Source organism: Pezoporus wallicus, unplaced genomic scaffold, assembly GCF_028554395.1.
Source record: "Pezoporus wallicus isolate ANWC-B61680 ecotype Strahan unplaced genomic scaffold, APGP_CSIRO_Pwel_v1 contig_8542, whole genome shotgun sequence".
Taxonomy (NCBI): domain Eukaryota; kingdom Metazoa; phylum Chordata; class Aves; order Psittaciformes; family Psittacidae; genus Pezoporus; species Pezoporus wallicus.
Window position 1 is genome coordinate 2,250,239 of NW_026640148.1, and position 17,272 is coordinate 2,267,510.

General features: G+C 68.0%; 1 protein-coding gene and 1 long non-coding RNA gene across 2 annotated transcripts in view; both read right to left on the bottom strand.

Moving 5' to 3' along the window:
- COL7A1 (collagen type VII alpha 1 chain) overlaps nt 1-16,945 on the bottom strand; it is a 28,588-nt gene extending 11,643 nt beyond the window's left edge. The window contains exons 1-64 of the mRNA XM_057417753.1: nt 16,578-16,945; nt 14,500-14,590; nt 14,222-14,402; nt 13,991-14,150; nt 13,800-13,893; nt 13,560-13,718; nt 13,230-13,393; nt 13,014-13,143; nt 12,808-12,930; nt 12,022-12,171; nt 11,213-11,332; nt 10,966-11,112; nt 10,681-10,797; nt 10,455-10,604; nt 10,150-10,278; nt 9,891-10,037; nt 9,609-9,734; nt 9,395-9,538; nt 9,188-9,313; nt 8,970-9,116; nt 8,765-8,893; nt 8,545-8,691; nt 8,279-8,398; nt 8,052-8,198; nt 7,841-7,977; nt 7,638-7,764; nt 7,419-7,562; nt 7,187-7,347; nt 6,991-7,038; nt 6,807-6,833; nt 6,652-6,696; nt 6,381-6,473; nt 6,157-6,249; nt 5,804-5,857; nt 5,566-5,634; nt 5,374-5,487; nt 5,064-5,090; nt 4,867-4,920; nt 4,703-4,765; nt 4,549-4,608; nt 4,406-4,441; nt 4,252-4,296; nt 4,041-4,076; nt 3,922-3,966; nt 3,776-3,811; nt 3,677-3,703; nt 3,543-3,575; nt 3,308-3,379; nt 3,158-3,217; nt 3,031-3,066; nt 2,748-2,828; nt 2,583-2,618; nt 2,465-2,509; nt 2,322-2,393; nt 2,155-2,199; nt 2,022-2,048; nt 1,893-1,934; nt 1,238-1,318; nt 1,068-1,103; nt 943-978; nt 778-858; nt 595-630; nt 308-379; nt 91-135 (exon numbers count right to left, since the gene is read on the bottom strand). Coding sequence (XP_057273736.1) covers nt 91-135; nt 308-379; nt 595-630; nt 778-858; nt 943-978; nt 1,068-1,103; nt 1,238-1,318; nt 1,893-1,934; nt 2,022-2,048; nt 2,155-2,199; nt 2,322-2,393; nt 2,465-2,509; nt 2,583-2,618; nt 2,748-2,828; nt 3,031-3,066; nt 3,158-3,217; nt 3,308-3,379; nt 3,543-3,575; nt 3,677-3,703; nt 3,776-3,811; nt 3,922-3,966; nt 4,041-4,076; nt 4,252-4,296; nt 4,406-4,441; nt 4,549-4,608; nt 4,703-4,765; nt 4,867-4,920; nt 5,064-5,090; nt 5,374-5,487; nt 5,566-5,634; nt 5,804-5,857; nt 6,157-6,249; nt 6,381-6,473; nt 6,652-6,696; nt 6,807-6,833; nt 6,991-7,038; nt 7,187-7,347; nt 7,419-7,562; nt 7,638-7,764; nt 7,841-7,977; nt 8,052-8,198; nt 8,279-8,398; nt 8,545-8,691; nt 8,765-8,893; nt 8,970-9,116; nt 9,188-9,313; nt 9,395-9,538; nt 9,609-9,734; nt 9,891-10,037; nt 10,150-10,278; nt 10,455-10,604; nt 10,681-10,797; nt 10,966-11,112; nt 11,213-11,332; nt 12,022-12,171; nt 12,808-12,930; nt 13,014-13,143; nt 13,230-13,393; nt 13,560-13,718; nt 13,800-13,893; nt 13,991-14,150; nt 14,222-14,402; nt 14,500-14,581 — 5,616 coding nt within the window. The 5' untranslated portion in view covers nt 14,582-14,590; nt 16,578-16,945. The remainder of the gene's footprint in view (nt 1-90; nt 136-307; nt 380-594; nt 631-777; nt 859-942; nt 979-1,067; nt 1,104-1,237; nt 1,319-1,892; nt 1,935-2,021; nt 2,049-2,154; nt 2,200-2,321; nt 2,394-2,464; nt 2,510-2,582; nt 2,619-2,747; nt 2,829-3,030; nt 3,067-3,157; nt 3,218-3,307; nt 3,380-3,542; nt 3,576-3,676; nt 3,704-3,775; nt 3,812-3,921; nt 3,967-4,040; nt 4,077-4,251; nt 4,297-4,405; nt 4,442-4,548; nt 4,609-4,702; nt 4,766-4,866; nt 4,921-5,063; nt 5,091-5,373; nt 5,488-5,565; nt 5,635-5,803; nt 5,858-6,156; nt 6,250-6,380; nt 6,474-6,651; nt 6,697-6,806; nt 6,834-6,990; nt 7,039-7,186; nt 7,348-7,418; nt 7,563-7,637; nt 7,765-7,840; nt 7,978-8,051; nt 8,199-8,278; nt 8,399-8,544; nt 8,692-8,764; nt 8,894-8,969; nt 9,117-9,187; nt 9,314-9,394; nt 9,539-9,608; nt 9,735-9,890; nt 10,038-10,149; nt 10,279-10,454; nt 10,605-10,680; nt 10,798-10,965; nt 11,113-11,212; nt 11,333-12,021; nt 12,172-12,807; nt 12,931-13,013; nt 13,144-13,229; nt 13,394-13,559; nt 13,719-13,799; nt 13,894-13,990; nt 14,151-14,221; nt 14,403-14,499; nt 14,591-16,577) is intronic.
- On the bottom strand, nt 4,702-5,095 carry LOC130603700 (uncharacterized). Its single transcript, XR_008973248.1, has 3 exons — nt 5,064-5,095; nt 4,867-4,920; nt 4,702-4,765 (listed from the first exon to the last, which is right to left on the bottom strand). It is a non-coding gene; the product is annotated as an uncharacterized LOC130603700 (long non-coding RNA).
- Nucleotides 16,946-17,272: the final 327 nt, after the last annotated feature.

A 17,272-nucleotide genomic window follows, 5' to 3' on the forward strand; every position in this document is an offset into this window, starting at 1 on the left:
GGCTCTTGGCCACTAGCCCCATCTGGGGGGATCAGCAGCCCTCAGGACCTCCCAGCAAGCCCAAACCCAAGCCCTGCTCCCCCTACTCACGTTCTTGCCACTGAGGCCAGGTTTGCCGTCCTCGCCGGGTTTGCCCTGGGAGGAAGCAGAGGCAGCAAAAGCCGCCCCCCCCAAGCACCCAGGGTTCCTCAGGCCCCATCAAGGCCCCAGGGTGCAGGGAAGTGGGGGCCGGGCACAGGGTGAGCCCAGCAAAAGGACGCAGTGGGGAGGGCACAGGGCAGGATGTGTCCCCATGGCTTGTACTTACAGGGACGCCCGGTGGTCCCAAGGGTCCCACAGGTCCAGGCAGTCCCTGTTCCCCACGCAGCCCAGGCAGCCCCTGCAGGGAAAGGGGATGGGGAGCATTGGGGGGGGGTACAGGGGGTTAGCAAATGGTGGCAGGGCACCAATCTGCTCTGGGACAGCAGCACACTGCTGGGGACAGGGACAATCCTGCTGTGCTTCCCCGGAACAGAAAGCATGGAACAGGACATCGGTTCCTTACATGGCCCCATCAGAGGCAAAGCCCAAGCCCACCCTCCCCAAAGTACTTACATCCCGGCCGGGGTCCCCCTGCTTCCCAGGGTCTCCCTGCAGACAAGGAGAGGTGAGGACAGGGACACCCGTGACATAAAGCTCCCCGTGAGCATCCCCAGCCCGGAGCAGAGGGTGCACGGGGGGCAGCTCCTCCTGCCCCATCGCCCCCCAGCCCCTGCCCCTGCCCTGCCCCACGCTCACCCGCAGCCCGGCAGGACCTGGGGGTCCTGGTTTGCCCTCCAGCCCATTGCGGCCATCCAGCCCCGGCAGGCCACGGTCCCCCTGTAACAGAACAGCACGGCAGGGCTGGAGCCGTGGGGCAGGAAAGGGGTGCTGTGAGGCAGCCCTAGCCTGCAGCCCACTCACCTTCTCTCCTGGCAGGCCTCGGTCCCCGGGGTCACCCTGCGGGTGGGAACAGGAGTGAGCAGCATCCCCCTCAGTGGGAGCCAAGCAGGACATGGACCCCCCTCAGACCCCATGGGGACACTCACCCGAGCACCGGGGGGGCCGCGGGGGCCCTCCACGCCCTGCAAGAGACACACTCAGCAGTGGGGCACAGGGATGGAATGGGGGGTCCTGGGTGCTACCCACCGACCCTTGCACACCAGGACCCCCCCGCGCTGTGTCCCGGCACCTCCCGCCCCACGGGCCCAGCTCCTACCCTCTCTCCCGGCAGCCCCGGGGTGCCAGCGTCGCCACGGGCGCCCTTCGCCCCGTCCTCACCAGGGTCGCCGGCGTCCCCCTGCCAGGGAAGGGCACGGTCAGAGCCTGAGCCCTGCCCCCGGCGCTGCGGCTGTGCCGAGCCGCGATAGAGCCCGTGAGGAGCGGTTTAGGGCGCGATAACAGCAAAGGTCTCAGGACAGAGGCACGGGCTGCGAGGAGGCTGCTGAGCGCAGCGCAGCCCCCGGCAGGGCAGATCATGGCTGCAGAGGAACGCAACGAGCGGCTCTGCTGAGGCAGGAGCCGGCCGGGACCGCGATGGGTCCCTTAGAGCAGAGCCGGAACTGCCCGAGCCTGAGCTGGCTCCTAAGAGCAGAACAGCCGGAGCGCGGGGTCCTCCTGCACGACCCCTGAGCCATGAGCGTGGTGGGGGCTTCAGCCCTGCACCGGGCAGGAGCATCAGCCCTCGTGCCCCTCGGATCCCGTGCGCCCCATCCATGCTCCCATGAGCTCCCCATGGGAGGGGCTGTTTGGAGCAGGGAGGGCTCAGTGCACTGGGATGCCAGAGCACAGGCACAGCCGGAGGGAGGGGGGGGGACGACGACACACAGCATGGGGCACGGCACCGCCAGCACCCCGGGGGGAGTCCTCATTACCTTCTCACCCTTCTCCACCACTCCTCCGAGCCCCACATCGACCTGTGGGGCAGAGAGAGGCTGTTGGAGCACAGGGGGCCAGGCACAAGCCCGGGGGGGGGTGGGGGGTGGGGGGTGGGCATAGCTTACGGATCGTCCTGGGGGTCCGGGAAGCCCCTGAAAGGAGAATGGTGACAGGAGGGGGTCAAGGGGAGCTGGTGTGGCCCCGAGGCGGGGCTAGCCCCGGGTTGGGGACGGTGGCACATGGCCCCACATCACTCACCGGCTCCCCACGGTCACCCTTGCTCCCTGGTGCTCCGGGGCTGCCCTGTGGTAAAGAGGGATGGCGTGAGGGGGAGAGGGAATGGGGATGCGTGGGGTGGAGGGGACCCCTTGGGGTGTGGAGCGGTGGTGCCCATGGGGCAGTGGGCACACACACACAGTACTCACGTTCCTGCCTTCAGGACCCGGGTCCCCTGAGTCTCCCTTCTCCCCGGGGGGGCCGCGGTAGCCGGGCAGGCCCTGGGTAGGGGGCAGGGGGGGTGTAAGCAGGACCCCCGGTACCACTGACTGCCCTCCAGCCCTGCACTTACCCGCGGGCCCCTGTCTCCGGGTTTGCCGGGCAGCCCTGCTTCACCCTGTGGGGAGAGAGGGGTCAGTGTGGGGTGGGGGGGGGTGGGGGGGGCTCCGTCCTGGGGTGTCCTCACTTACCGGGGTGCCTTCATCACCCTTCTCTCCACGCTCTCCCTGTGGCACGGGTCAGCAGCACCAGATGGGGATAAAGCACAAGTCACCAGCGTCCCCCTGCTCCCCACCCCCCCCACCCCACCCTCCTGCGGGGCCACAGAGCCCCACAGCCCCCTAGCCCCACGCTACCTCCTTGCCACGCTGCCCAGTCGGCCCCGGGGTGCCGGCTCGGCCCGGCTCCCCCTTCTCCCCTGGCTCCCCTGGGTCACCCTAGGCAAGGGGGAAGACAGGAACAAGGGGTCAGGGCAGAGTGGGGTGAGCATGGGGGCTGCTGTGGGGAGAAGGGCTCAGCATGGACCCCTCTGCTCCCCAGAACAGAATGGGCTGCAGGGAGAGCCCCTCCAGAGCCCAGTGGAGGGAAGGAGGGAGGGATGGATGGACAGAGGGGAAATGACTCCTGCAGTGGTGTTACCTTTGGGCCACTCCTGCCCGTGAGGCCAACGATGCCCTGGTGTTGGGGAGGGAGAGCATGTGTCACCGGGCAGTGGGGCAGAGCTCTGTACCCCACCAGCCACAGTCCCAGATGCACCCAGACTCACCCGATCGCCCTGCTCGCCCTTGGGGCCGGCCGGCCCGGGGATGCTCAGCCCAGGGGCACCCTAGCCATGGAGAGATGCAGTTTGGAGCAATGGCAGGAGCACTGTGAGCCTGGGGGCAGTGCTGAGCCCCCCATCCCCAGGGGTACTCACACGGGTGCCTTTCTCTCCCGCATCACCCTTGGGGCCGGGAGGTCCTTCCGGTCCTGGGAAGCCTCTATCGCCCTGGAGCAGATGAAACGGCACCATCAGCCCCCCCAGACCACCGCCCTTCTCCCCACCACTGCATAGCCCGGCCTGGGGACCAGCACAGTGTCCCCTGGGGTGGATGCCCAGCTCTGCAATCCCGCTCCCCAGCCTCAGCCATGCCCCGGGGGGGCACTGTTACCTTCTCCCCTCCGACACCAGCCACGCTGGGAGCCTGCAGGGGAAGCAGAGGGGACGGTGCTGGGTGCTGCCCGCCGGTCCCTGTGGCGGGGCTGGGTCAAGCAGCGCTGCACCCGTGGGCAGTGTCCCACGTACCGGCTTCCCGGGCGGTCCTGGCTCACCCTGAAGAGACACAGACCCCCTGAAGCACTGCCCGCCCTACCCACACCCCCCACCCCGGGACCCCATCCTCACCTTCTCCCCCCGTGGCCCAGCAGGTCCCGGAGCTCCCTACGGGAGAGAGGAGACCTCAGGTGCTGGCAGTGCAGGGACACGGCACCGGTACACGGCAGCTCCCGAGGTGCCACATCCACCATGCCATGGCCGCTGTCCCAGCTTACCTCCCTGCCCGCCGGCCCTGGGCGCCCTGGGGCTCCCGCCTCGCCCTGCAGCACAGGAGGGAGAGGAGGTGTGAGGGACAGGTTCACCCCAGCACAGCTTCACCCCACAGCACACCTACCTTCTCGCCTTCAGCGCCCGGCGCTCCACGGTCCCCCTGTGGAGCCAAGCAGAGGAGGGTTTCAGGAGCCTTTCTTCTCCACCCCACAGCCTCTGCCCCGCACACTGCCCCCAGAGCACATCCAAGACCACTGGGCTCCCACCATGACCCCCCAGCACAGCCACAAGGACACCAGGACCCACTGATGGTGCCAAACATGGCATGGTCTCACCTTCTCGCCTGTCTCTCCCAGCTCTCCTGGTGCCCCACGGTCCCCCTGGTGCAGGAGGAAGATAGGTCAGGGGCAGCAGGACCCGTGGGGATGGCACAGGTCACTGCACCCAAAGGCAAAGTGAGAGCATCCCTCGAGCCCCTGCATCACTCACCTTCCTGCCCTGCTCCCCTGGCGGTCCCCGGGGACCCTGCAAAGGAGGATGAGATGTCACCTCTGCCATGGCAGAGCACACGCACAGGAGCAGGAGCCCCCTGAGGGCAGCTCCTGCCCCGTACCCTCTCTCAGGAAACTCACCCGGTCTCCAGGGTCCCCGGGGCGTCCAGGTGGCCCAGGGAAACCTTCGCCGCCATCGCCCTGGGGATCAGGAAAGGGACAGCCGTGCCCACAAGATAGGCATGGGGAGCAGCGCGGGGTCTGCCCCACCGGAGCATCCCCACCACCCTCTTACCTTCTCTCCCTTCAGGCCAGGGGGCCCAGCAGGTCCCCGGGGCCCAGGGTCCCCAGGCAGCCCCTGCAAGAGAGCCCAGCTCAGCCCCGGCTGCAGCTCAGCCCTGGTGACGCGCAGCCACCGTAGCCCTCTCCCATCCCTGCTGGCCACGGGGCTGAACTCACCGGGGATCCGGGCTCCCCGCGAGGTGCTGCCCCATCCACAAGCCCAGGAGGGCCCTGCAGAGACAGTGATCAGAGCTTGCAGACAGCCCTGGAGGGCTCCGTCCTCCCCTGCATCCAGGGGACTGCAGTGCTCTCCAGCACCAATGGAAGCCCCATCCAGGAGCGCTCAGGAGCCAGGGAGATGCAAAGCCACTCACCCTTTCCCCTCGGTCACCTTTCTCCCCCTGCAAGGGCAAAAAGCAAGTAAGGGCACGCCTGGGCTCTTCCCATTCCTCCCCTTGAATGGAAGGGATGCGCTGGACAGAGCCCATCATCAGTGGCATCAAAGCACATGCGTGCCACATGCCTGTTCCTGCTCTGCCCAGTGCCAGAGCTCATGCATGTGTGTGTGTGTGCATGGACACGTCTGGTGGGGACACAGCCCATGGGCAGGACCCAGGGAGCACACAAGGGGAGCAGCTTCACCCCCATCCCACACCTCCCTTGCACAGCACGGGTGGGATTTACCTTCACAAACTCTCCTGGTGGTCCTGGTGACCCTGGGGGTCCCAGCGGACCGGGGGGCCCTGGGTCGCCAAAGGGCCCCCTTGTGCCAGGGCTGCCGGGGGGGCCAGGGCTGCCCTGGGGGACAGAGATGTTCCATTAGCTGTGGCCGGGGCTGTGGCAGAGACCTCTCAGCATCCCCATCCTCACACGTACCGGCCTGCCCGGCTCCCCTTTCTGGCCTGGCAGCCCCTGCCTTCCGTCCGTGATAACCTGTGGCTCCCCCTGAATGAGGAGGGGAGGAAGAATCAGTGTCCTGCTGTCCCCAGTGCAGGACAGGACCTCAGGGCCAGGAGCCCAGCAGGGAGATGGGGACACCCTGGGGTCAGCAGACACCAAGAGCCAGGAGATGCCCCACCGGGACCCTGCAGGGCAGCCCCTGCCCGTCACCTACCGGCTCTCCCTTCTCCCCCTTCAGGCCAGGGAGCCCCATCGGCCCTCGTGTGCCCTGGGAAGGAAGGACAAGAGTGAAGGGGGTACAGGCAGGCAGTGGGACAGGGGAGGGATGGGGCCGTACTCACAGGATCCCCTCGGGGACCGGGGATGCCCTGGAAAACAACAGCTCAGCAGGTGAATGCAGGTCCCTGCCAGCAGTGGAGCAGGGATGGGAGGGGGGCTCCAGCCGAGGCAGGGATGGACAGTCACACTTGGGACACACAGGGACAGCAGTGACCCTGCCAGCTACAGAGACCCCTGGCACAGGGAAAGGGCCAAGCAATGGGGAAAGCCCATGAGGCAGCAGGGGACACAAGGGACACCCGCACTCACCGGCTGGCCGGGTGATCCAGGGCTCCCGGGGCGGCCGGGGCTTCCTGGTGTCCCATCAGCTCCAGGGTATCCCTGTGGGAGAAAGAAGCCAGCGTTTGATGCACTCGGGCACTACTGGACACCCCCCAGTGCAGTGCTGGTCCCTGCACCAGTAGCACAGAGCTGCGCCCAGGGACCCCGGCTGAGGCCTCGGGGGTGCTCACCCTGTCCCCCTTCTTGCCCGGCTGCTCCACACTTCGTCCAGGCAGACCTTGTGGCCCCGGGGGTCCTGGGGGTCCTGGCAGCCCGTGGCGGCCCTGGAGGGACAGCAAAGAGGATGGGCTGGGTGCTGGGTGGTGGCCAAGGGATGTGCCTCCTCCACCCCAATGGCAAGGGCTGGGCAGGTCCCTGCCCCAGAGCCTGCCAGCAGGACAAGGGGACATGGGGACCATGTCACTGCCCCCCCCCCGGGAGCTGTCCCCATCAGGATATTACCAGCTGCCCAGGGGGGCCCGGTGGCCCCGTGTGTCCTTGTGGTCCCTGTGGAGACAAAGCCAGTGGTGAGCATTCCCTGAGGGCTGGCACTAGCAGGGTTTGGGGGACACATCACCCCCAGAGCTACAGCTGGGATGGGGACACGGAGCACTCACTGCCTCGCCACGGTCTCCCTTCTCGCCCTGCAAGGGGACAGAGTGGGGGGGTCAGGAGCTGCATCCCCATGCTCAGCCCCTCATTGTGCTGCTGCCATCAGCAAGCTGGGGGTCCCTGGCCCCCACTGAGCCCCTGTGGCACAGTACAGCATAGTGCAGCACAGCATGGTGTGGGGATGCTCACCTTGGGGCACTGCACAGTGCAGGGCCTTGGCTTCGGCTCCGGCTCCGGCTGACAAGACCAGAGAAGCCTGCGTGAGTCCAGGGCAGGAGAAGCCCCCCGTGGGGCTGCTCCCCCCCAGCCCCTTACCCTGGTTAAGATGATGGGCAGGAGAAGCCCCCCCATGGGGCTGCTCCCCGCTCCCCTCCCAGCTCCTTACCCTGGTCGAGATGATGGTGCAGAGGTCATCGGTGAGCTCCCCCTCCAGCTCAGCCGGGGCAACGCCGCCATGGTAGATGTACCGCGGGTCCTCCCCGGTCACCATACGCCGGAGCTGCTCCCGGTCTGCTCCCTCCAGTCCCACTGCCAGCACCCGGACCCCTGGCCAAGAGCAGCCTCAGCACCCTGCGGAGCTGCCGTGCACCCTGCGGCACTCATCCATCCATCCTCACCCCCAGCCTTGACATCCCTGGCCGCCGCAATGGCATCGTCCCCGGAGGGGCCGTCAGCCAGGACCACCAGCACGGCCGGCACGCTGGGCCGGCGCCCCGCACCAGGGCTCAGCAGGTAGGTCCTGGCGAAGGTGATGGCTGCTCCTAGGGAGGGAGAAGGAGAAAAGGGCAGTCCGCAGGGTCCCACAGCGCTGCCCGGCTCCCAGAGCCGCCCCTCACCGATGGCATTGCCGCTGGGCTCCTCGTAGCGCATGGTGCGGATCTGCTCCAGCACGACGGACAGGTCACTGGAGCGGTTCAGCAGCAGCCAGGGCAGGCTGCGGTAGCTGTACGTGGCCAGAGCCACCTGCGAGGGCACAGGGAGCAGTGGGCAACACAACCCGCCCGTGTCCCCGGGGATCCCCCACCACCGCAGCCCCTACCTGGGTGCCGTCCGGGCCCAGGCGCCCCAGCGCAGACACAGTGTTGGAGAGGAGCGTACGGATGGCATCAGCGCCAGAGGAGCTGTCGCGGGTGCCGTGCACCAGGAACACGATGTCACCGCGGGCATCCCTGCACACTGGGGACAGAGAGGGGGTGAAGCGGCTGCTGGAGCAGCCACCAGTGACCAGGTCCCCAGTGACCCCATGGTACCTGTGCGCTCACTGACAGACGTCTCAGCACCGGGCGTGCTGCCCAGCAGCGGGCGTAGGGTGAAGGTGTAGCGCTGGCCCAGGCGCAGCCCCGAGACCTGCTGGGAGCTGGCAGTGCCGGGCAGCGTGCGCCCTGACTCCCTGCCCGCTGCCACCCAGGGATAGGGTCAGGGGGGCAGCGAGACCCACAGGGACACAGCCCAACCCAGGGACACCCGCCCGTCTCACCCGTGGGGGGGGTCCAGGAGAGGATGTAGCCAGAAGCACCAGGGACCGGGTTCCAGGTGAGTGTCACCGAGTCCCTCCGTACCTCTGTCACCTGCAGGCTGGTGACACGGCCCAGGGCAGCTGCCAAGAGAGGAGAAGCGTGTCCCAGCCCCATGGGGCAGCCCCCAGCTGGCTCCCACTCCCCACCCATCACCCTCCTCAGCCCAAGGCACTGCCCGGTTCCAAGTCCCCTCTGGGCTTCCCATGCCCTGCACACAGTCCTGTACCAGTAATGCCAGTGATGGTGGCTGGCTCGCTCTCCCGGCCACCGGCCATGCTGGTGATGCTGATGTGGTAGCGCCGTCCTGGCTCCAGCCCCGTGAGGTCGTAGGTGGTGGCGGTGGCTGGGAGCTGCTGGCTGCGCTGGGGCCCCCCTGCGTGGGCACAGAGGGGTGAGGGTGCACATGGGGGGGCCTGGGGGGTGCAGGGGGCTGGGGTCACTCTCACCTTCAGCCAGGCGCCAGACCAGGCGGTACCCAGTGCTGCCAGTGGCCGGCACCCAGGCCAGGCGCAGCCGGTGCTCTGAGGCCTCTGTCACCTGGAAGCTGCTGACGGGGGGCACTGGCGCTGCCTCCGCTGTTGGGCAGAGGAGCAGGGTTAGGGGCACAGCGCCTGGTGTCACCCCAGGTGCTGCCCCTGACCCAGCACTCACGGGTGGTGACGACAATGGAGACAGGGTTGCCCTCGCGGTTGCCGATGAGCGCTGTCACCTTCACGGTGTAGGAGACGCCTCCCTCCAGGTCGGGGATGTCGAAGGAGCTGGTGTGGCCGGGAACGTGGCGGCTGCTCTCCGAGCCCCCTGCCAAGGAGCATGGATCAGCCCCCAGCCCACCACCCCCACAGCCCATCCCCGTCCCCATCCCACGGTACCATCCCTGCGGCTCCACACCACACGGTAAGCCGTGGCTCCTGGCACACCGACCCAGGTGACACGGGCGACGTTGCTCCTGGATGCCTGCACCTCTAGCCTCGACACCGTCCCCACCTGCTCGGGTGCTGCGACACCAAGAGGACCATGTCACCGGGGCTGGCGGCCAGCGGCACCGGCCAGCACTGACGGGCAGGGGGACACCTCACCGGTCCGCGCCGTGGCGGTGACGGGGCTGCCCTCACGCCCATCCACAACGGCAGAGACACCAACGGTGTAGATGACGCCGGGGCGCAGCCCCTCGATGGTGAAGGCGGTGGGGTCGGCGGGGAGGAAGCGGGACTGCTCCACACCTACGGGGGACGGCTGCGATGGGAAGGGCTCTGGCGCCACCGCGCAGCCTCCCGCGGTGCTCGCACTCACCGTCGCTGCCCCGCCAGCTCAGCAGGTAGCCCCCGGCGCCCGGCAGCCCCCGCCAGGTCACCCGGAGCTGCCCGGGACTCGCCTCCATCACCCGCAGCTCCGACACGCTGCCCACCGCCGGGAGCTCTGCACCGCCCCACGGCACCACAGCGTCACCGCGGGATGCTCAGAGGGGCCCTGCGGCCACCCGGCACCCCACGGGGGTAGAGAACAAAGGCATTGGGGGGGGGGGGGGAATGCACAGCACTGGGATCCCGGTGCCAAACCCCGGCGGGGACTCACTGCGGCGGACGGTGAGCGTGGCCGCGCTGCCCTCCCTGCTGCCTGCGAGCGCCGAGACGCGCACCAGGTAAGCGATGCCCTCGCGGAGGTCTCCCAGCTCAAGTCCCGTCTGGCTGCCGGGGACGCGCCTCGTCCTCTCCGTGCCATCTGCCGGGAGCGCAGCCACAGGCACTCAGCACCCTCCGGCCAGCCGGGGCCCTGGGCGCTGCCTGCACCCTGCCCGGCTCACCCTGCCACAGGCTGACCCGGCCCCGCTCACCCTGGCTGTTGCGCACCACCACTTTGTACTCGGTGGCGCCAGGGACGCCCGTCCAGCCCAGCCGCAGCCACCGGCTCGACTCCTCGAGCACCCGCAGGTCCGACACAGCTCCCACGGGCACCTCCACGTCTGAAAGGGCACGCGATGAGGCACGGCTGGAGCACGGCCCCAGCATCACCCCAGGACAAGGCTGCAGAGCTGGGTCTCACGGCCAAGGGGTCCCCGGGATGAACAATACCTGGGACATCCCTCCATCCCAATGGATTGGAAGGGTGGGGACAACCCAGGGGACCTCCGGCAGTCACCTGTCTGGAAGGTGGTGACAGGGGTGGCCACCTCCCTGCCATCGTAGAGCGTGTAGAGGGTGATGCGGTACTCAGTACCCGGCTGCAGCCCCGTCAGCTGGTAGGTGTTGGTACTGCTGGGGAGCGACACCGTCCTGGGGGGCTCCGGTCCTGTGGGGAGGGGGGGTGTCAGTGCAAGCTGCTGGCACAAGGGGTCCATGGGGGTGATGAGGCACTCTGAGCCTACCTGCGGCTCTCTTCCACTCCAGACGGTAGCCACGGGCATCACGAGCACTGGTCCAGAGCACCTGGATGGACGTGGGGCCCAGGATGTTGGTCCGCAGCATCTGCTCTGCACCTGGCTCTGCAAGAGGGACCCCATGAGCCAGGCTGCCCCGTGTCACGCTGCCACCAGCCCCGCACACCGCAGCAGCATTGCTGTGGTGCGGTGCTATAGGTATGGTCCCTCCCTCATGCCACGGCAAGGGCAACAGGGTAGGAACGGGGTGGCAGCCCCATACCCAGCACCTACCCGTCCTCTGCCGCATGGTGGCTGCTGGTCCCTCCAGCTGCCCGAAGAGCGGGGCCACGGCCACCACGTAGTCAGTGTTGGGCTGCAGCCCCCCCAGCGCATGTGACGTCCGCCCAGCGTCCAGGTCCACCCTGTGCCTGTCCTGCCCTGCAGGAGCCGGCAAAGCCATCCCTTGGGGTGCCACTGCCCCCTCCTGTCCCCTTCCCTGCGGCCACCAGCACAAGGGGCACAAGGGATGGGCACCTACCTGTGAGGGTGGCCCAGGAGAGCCGGTAGCCGGTGGCCCCGCTGACAGGCTGCCAGGCCAGCAGCATGCTCTGCGCCGACACATTGTGAACAGCCAAGTGCTGCACAGCTACCGGGTGCCCTGCGGTGAGAGAAGCCCCTGGGGTTCCCCATGGGACAGGGGGGCACGGAACAGTGGGAAGCACCAAGACACCCGCCTGCTCTGGGGATGGGAACCCCTCTGCCCATGGATGCTGCACTGCACCCAGATCACCCAGGGCAGCCTGCACCCGGGTGGCTTCTTCAAAGCAACCCGGCTCCAGAGAACGGGAGCTCCAACACCTTCCTCCTAATGCATTAAATACTTTCTGCTGGTTAAAGCAGCCTGGGGCAGCTGAGGAATTGGTTTGCCAGTTCTGAGGCTTGCAAAGGTGTTCCCTCGGGGGCTCGCCCCCGCGCCTGCCCGGTGATGCTGCCGCCACCCTCCTCCCTGCGGCAACCACGTTTCCCTCCTTCAGAGCCAGTGCTTGAATTCACGAAAACTGCACTTTTCCAGCCGACATTTTTACATCACGTGGGGGAAGTTCCAGTGGAAACATTCCCAGGAGGAGGCGAACGGGCTCGGGAGTGCCCCCTGGGAGCACCTTCTGGGGCTCAGAGCATCACCATCACCTTGTAGTCATGCGCACACACATCCCCATCCGCCCCCCCTCCCCGGCATCAATGGGCCAGGCAGCCCCATCCCTATGGGGCATGGCGAGTGAAGGGGTGTCCCTGTGCTGGGAACCCATTCCCACCCAATGTGATCCCAGGACCTGGCTCAGTGCTTACGTGTCCTTGCGGTGAGGGTGCTGGGGCGGGCGGGCTGCTGCGCGTAGCGGGGCCGCAGCATCACCACGTACTCGGTGTCGGGGCGCAGGTTGCTGAGCGTGGCCGATTGCGCACTGGCCCCCAGGCTCTTCTCCTGCCCCTGGGCTGCTCCTGGTGGGGAGGCTGCGGTGGGCAGGGGCCTGGCACGCTCCATGCCGGCAACCAAGGGGTGTCTGCAGCCTGCCCTGGGGGTGCCAGGCGGTGCCAGGGGTGGGGAGCCTGGGAGAGGCCGGGACCGCAGCCAGGGGCACCCCGAGGGCCGTGGGGCAGGGAGGGGCTGCAGGTGTGCAGCTGCAGTGGGGCTCAGAAGGACGGGGGTGACACCCCCTGCATGCGTGTGCCGGCACCCCCACCTGTGCCGGGCACGCGCCACATGGCACCGGCTGTCATGAACACACTAGCACACACCTGAGCCTCGGGGTGTAGGAACACACACACGGCCCCATGCCTCTGCACACACGTGTGCCCTGCAGCACGGGCACCAGCAGCCACAGTGCTCTGGCCGTGCACCCCTGCACCAAACCCCATGCATGCACCCCGCCATGCCTATGCCCGGCCTATGAAGCAGTGCAAAGGCATCCAGGCAGGACAGCTCCCTTGTAGGCACCATTCCTTCCCCTTGCATGTCCCTCACCTCGCACATCTCTCATCTAGCACATCTCTCACCTTGCCCATCCCTCACCTCGCACATCTCTCACCTTGCCCATCTCTCACCTTGCCCATCCCTCACCTCTCATGTCCCCTCACCTCGCACACCATAGCTGAGGCTGTAGCCCTGTGGGGGCTCAGGGCCGGGCTGCCAGGCCAGCCGCAGGAACGTCGGTCCAGTCTCCACCACGCGGAAATCCAGCACGGAGCCAGCCTGACTCTCTGGGGACGACGCAGAGGCAGGGGTGAACCCCAGCCCCGTGTGCGCCTGCCCATGGCCCCAACCCGTGGTCACGGACACTCACGGGTGCGCGCTCGGCCAGACACGGACTCGCCGATGCTGTTGGCGTACTGGGCAGTGACAGTGACCAGGTACTCGGTCCCCTCACGCAGCCCCCGCAGCACGGCGCTGGTCTCCCGTGGCCCCAGGCTCACCTGGGCAGGGACCGTGTCACCCCTTGGTGTCCCCAGGCCATGCATGGGGCCGCTGGGGACCCCAGGTGTGTGGGTGGGACCCTCACCTCCTGCCTCTCGGCCACAACCGGCTGCCCCAGCCCAGTCAGCGGCACGTGCTGCACCCGGTAGCCGGTGACGGGGCCGCTGGCCACGGTCCATTGGATCTGCAGCTGATCAAGGCCCCGCTCCAGGAACTGCAGGTTTGAGGGGCCGGTGTGGCTTGTCCCGTCTGGAGGGGAGCACAGGGGCCATCAGCTCCAGGGTGCGTGGGGCAGCAGGGAGAGCTTCCCAGGGTGGCACAGCCATGTGCTCAGTGTCACAGGATGGCCAGGAAGGCATTTTGGGGAGGATGGGTGCTAAAGGTGGACCCAAGGGAGGAGGACAGGAGTCCATACCCAGCGTGCGCAGGGTACCCCCGACGCTCGTGCACACCCTCCGTGTCATCAGTGGCACCAGCGTCCCTAGCAGCTTGAAGTCACCAACATAGAAGAAGAAAGCATCGGTGGGCATTGAGGCAACACGGATCAGCTCCTTGCGGTCAGCATTCTTGACTCCTGGCAAGGATGGAGATGATGGGTGAGGGCAGGAACCCTGAACCCAGCAGCAGACCCTCTTGTCCAGTGCCAAAGCCTCACCAACGGCAAAGACCTTGATGCCCTGGCTCTTCAGCTTCGCTGCCGGCCCCTCAGCATCATCCTGGGACTTGCCATCCGTGATGAGGATGCAGATCTGTGGTGCCAGGGATGAGCCATAAGCCCCAGCCCAGAGCCCACAGACCTGCTGTGTTGCTCCCTGGGTGCTCCCAGGGCCACAGCCATGCCTGTACCTGGGGGACCCCAGGCCGGAGCTGTGTGGGACCAAAGAAGTTGTCAGCCACATAGCGGAAGCCGGCACCGGTGCGCGTGTTGCCGCCCTTGTAGCTGAGCTGCTGGATGGCCCTCCGGACACTGGTGCCGTTGGTGTGCTGGGAGAAGGAGAACTCCACCCTGGGGAGCAGGGGACACGTCAGCTCCCGTCCCCACCGCCTGCTGCTCCCGTGCCCCTTCCCGGGGCTCACCGTGGCTCGTCACTGTACTGCACCACGGCGATGCGCACGGCCCTCTCGCCCACCACCGGCATGAAGGGCACCACCAGCTCCTCCATGAACGTGCGGATGGCACGGAAGTTGTTCCTGCCGATGCTGGACGAGCCGTCCACCAGGAAGGCAATGTCGGCCTCCAGCACGTCCTCACACACCGCTGCGGGATGGCAACAGTGCTCAGGGCACAGGCTGGCACCATTGCACGACAGTGCTGGCCCCTCGCCCACTGCGTGCACCCGGTGCTCAGCACCCACCTTGGCTCCTCTTCTGCACTGCGGCAACTGGTGGGCCCAGGAGCACAGGGAGCACAGTGAGGAGCAGGAGCCGGCTGCTCATCGTGGGAGCCTGCGGGAGTGGAGGATGCCACCATTGCCCCATGTCAGCCCCATGCCCTGACACCGGTGACAGCACAGCAGGCCCGGGGAGGCACCAGTACCACACCGTGCCAGGGCACATGGCAGCCTCAGGAGGACAAGGTGCCACTGCTGGTGCCTCACGTACCAGGGAGAGCCCCGGCTTTGGGCCAGGGCAGCGGGATCATGCCTGGCCATGTGTGTCACCACACATCCCCATGCTGGAGGGACAGCTGGCAGTGCCCAGGGCCACCCAACAGGCCGGGAGCTGCCAGTGCCCGGCGGGCAGCCGCTGCCTGTCCCTGCTCGGGAGGGAGCCCCGACGGCAGCGTGCGGGGGGCCCCGACTCCACTCTGCCCGGTGCCTCGGGGAGTCGTGCCCAGGGTGTGCGCGGGCTCTGCCTCCACAAGCCCTTCCCGCTCCCTGCCTGCTCCCTGCCTCCTGCCTGTTCCCTGCCTGCTCCCAGCTCCCTGCCTGCTCGCCCCGGCCCCGGCAGCAGCTCCCCGCAGCCCCCAGCCCTGCTACGGAGACCCCCGGTGCGGGCGGCGAGCTCGGGTTTCTCCATAGCAGCCAGGGTGGGCGAGAGCCGCCCCTCCCCGCGCACACGGCTGCGGGCGGGGGAGCACCCGGCCTGACACCACTGCGATGGCCACGCCGGGTCTCAGCCCAGCACAGCGCGGCCCGGTTGCACCGGGGAGGAGCGCGCCCCCCGCGGGAGGGCGGACAAGAGCCCGCGGGGGGGGTCTGTCCGGTCCGGTCCTGCCCCGCAGCACCCCCCTGCCCCGCCTGCGGCGGGACCCCCGCGGCCGCACGCACTCACCCACCGCGGGGCTGCACCGCTCCGAGCCGCTCCGTGCCGCTCCGTGCCGTACCGAGCAGAGCCGGGCGCAGGCGGTCCCGCCGCGTACCGGCCCCCGGTGCTCCCGCCCCTTTATCGAGGGCGGCCCGGAGCGCGGTGCCGGGGGGGGGGGGGAAGCGGGAGCGTCGCGGCCCCCGCCCAGCCCAGCCCGGCCCCCCAAAGAGGGCTTTCCCCACCCCACCGAGCTGATCCCCCCAAAGTGCCGGCCCTGCTGCAGCCCGGGCAGGGGCTGGGGGCTGCGAGGGGTGGGTGAAGTGGGGGGGGGGAAGTTTGTACCCCTGAGGGGTTTCTGCTGGGCTCGGTGCTGTGCTGGGGCTCAAGGCAGTTTTTGCTCCTGTATCTCCATTCTCCACGTCCCAAGAACTCTGGGATCTGCCAGTCAGGAGCCAGCCGTGCACCTCTGTCTATCTCAGCGCAATGTAATGTGCTCCCGGGGACCTCGGGGCACTGCCTGAGCCTGGGCAGAGTGGGATGGAGCTGCTGTGGGGATCCAAGCCCCTGGGCCCGCTCCAGGTCAAGGTATGGCTCCAAGCACCAGCCCTGTGAAGGCCAGTAGTGGTGGAGATGGGCTGCTCCGCACGCAGGCACAGCTCCCATGAGGCTGCAGGCTGGCAGGGCCTCGGCCAGGACCTCTCCTGCACCCACAGCTCGTGGGACCCCAGCACCCATGTCAAGTACAGTGACTGCCCTCGAGCCAGCAGGAGCATCCTCCTGCCCTGCTCCGGATGCCACCTCCCAGGAACCACCAGCTCAGACCAATGGCCAAAGCCCACCCCAGAGCCAGTGAACACGCTGGGAAGCCCCCGGTGGTGTGACTGCACTGGGCAGGAGGATGCCCAGCGAGGCGGCCAGGGACCTGTGCTGCCCTGGCCTCCCTCTGCCCACCCAGCGACTGGAGGGACTGTCCCCTAGGGCTCCTCCTCTGCCCAGGGTGCACCCCTGACCCTCAAGGTGCCCCTCACCTCCAGGACACCCCATGGGATCACAACTCTCCTTGGGGTGAATCACCTGCACCCCATCCTACTGCTGTTGCCTGTGCTCCCCCGGGGCCCCAGCATGTGCCCCATGTGCCACCTCCCCCTGTTTCCTCGGTCACCCACATCCCCAGCACCCCGCGTACCTCCGCCCTCCTGGCTCCCCTCGGCTCCCGGAGGGGCAACGGGCAGCTCCGGGGGCATCTTCCTGCGGGAGGGAGGGGAGCGGCAGTGGGGTCCCCGGGGCCACTGCAGGGATGGGGACCCGAGGCAGGGCCACCTGCCACCGAGCAAAGATGCTCCAGGGCCGGCTGCAGGCAACTTTCCCAGGCACACACAGTTCCCAGGCAGGGGAGGGGCGGCGATGCCACCGCTCTTCTTAAAGGCGCAGCAGGCAGCGCATCCCCTCCTCTTCATTAGCCTTTCTCTCGTTAGGCCCCTGCCCGGCCCCCAAACCTGGCCGGTGGCTCCAAAGTTCACCGTGGCCACGGCTTTCCCCCTCCTTCCCCAGCTCCAGGGATCCGGCATCCCCAGGCCAGGACCATCCCCAAGCCGCTCGCTTAGAGAAGGCAGGATGTCCCAGTTAGACAAGGGGCTGCGTTACAGGGGGGAGTGCGGGGCCTGCCAAGGCGCTGTGCTGGCCCCGGGCCCGGAGCTGGCGGAGCAGCCCCACGGCGTGGTGCCTGCGGCAGGGCAGGGGCAGACGGGGGTCACTGGGCTGTGATGGGGCAGTGCTGAGGCCGGCATCACCGCGGGCATGGGGGCACCAAGCAGTGATGCTCTGCAGCCGTGCCACGGGCTCTACCTGCCCGTGGTTCATCACGGGAGCATCCTGACCATC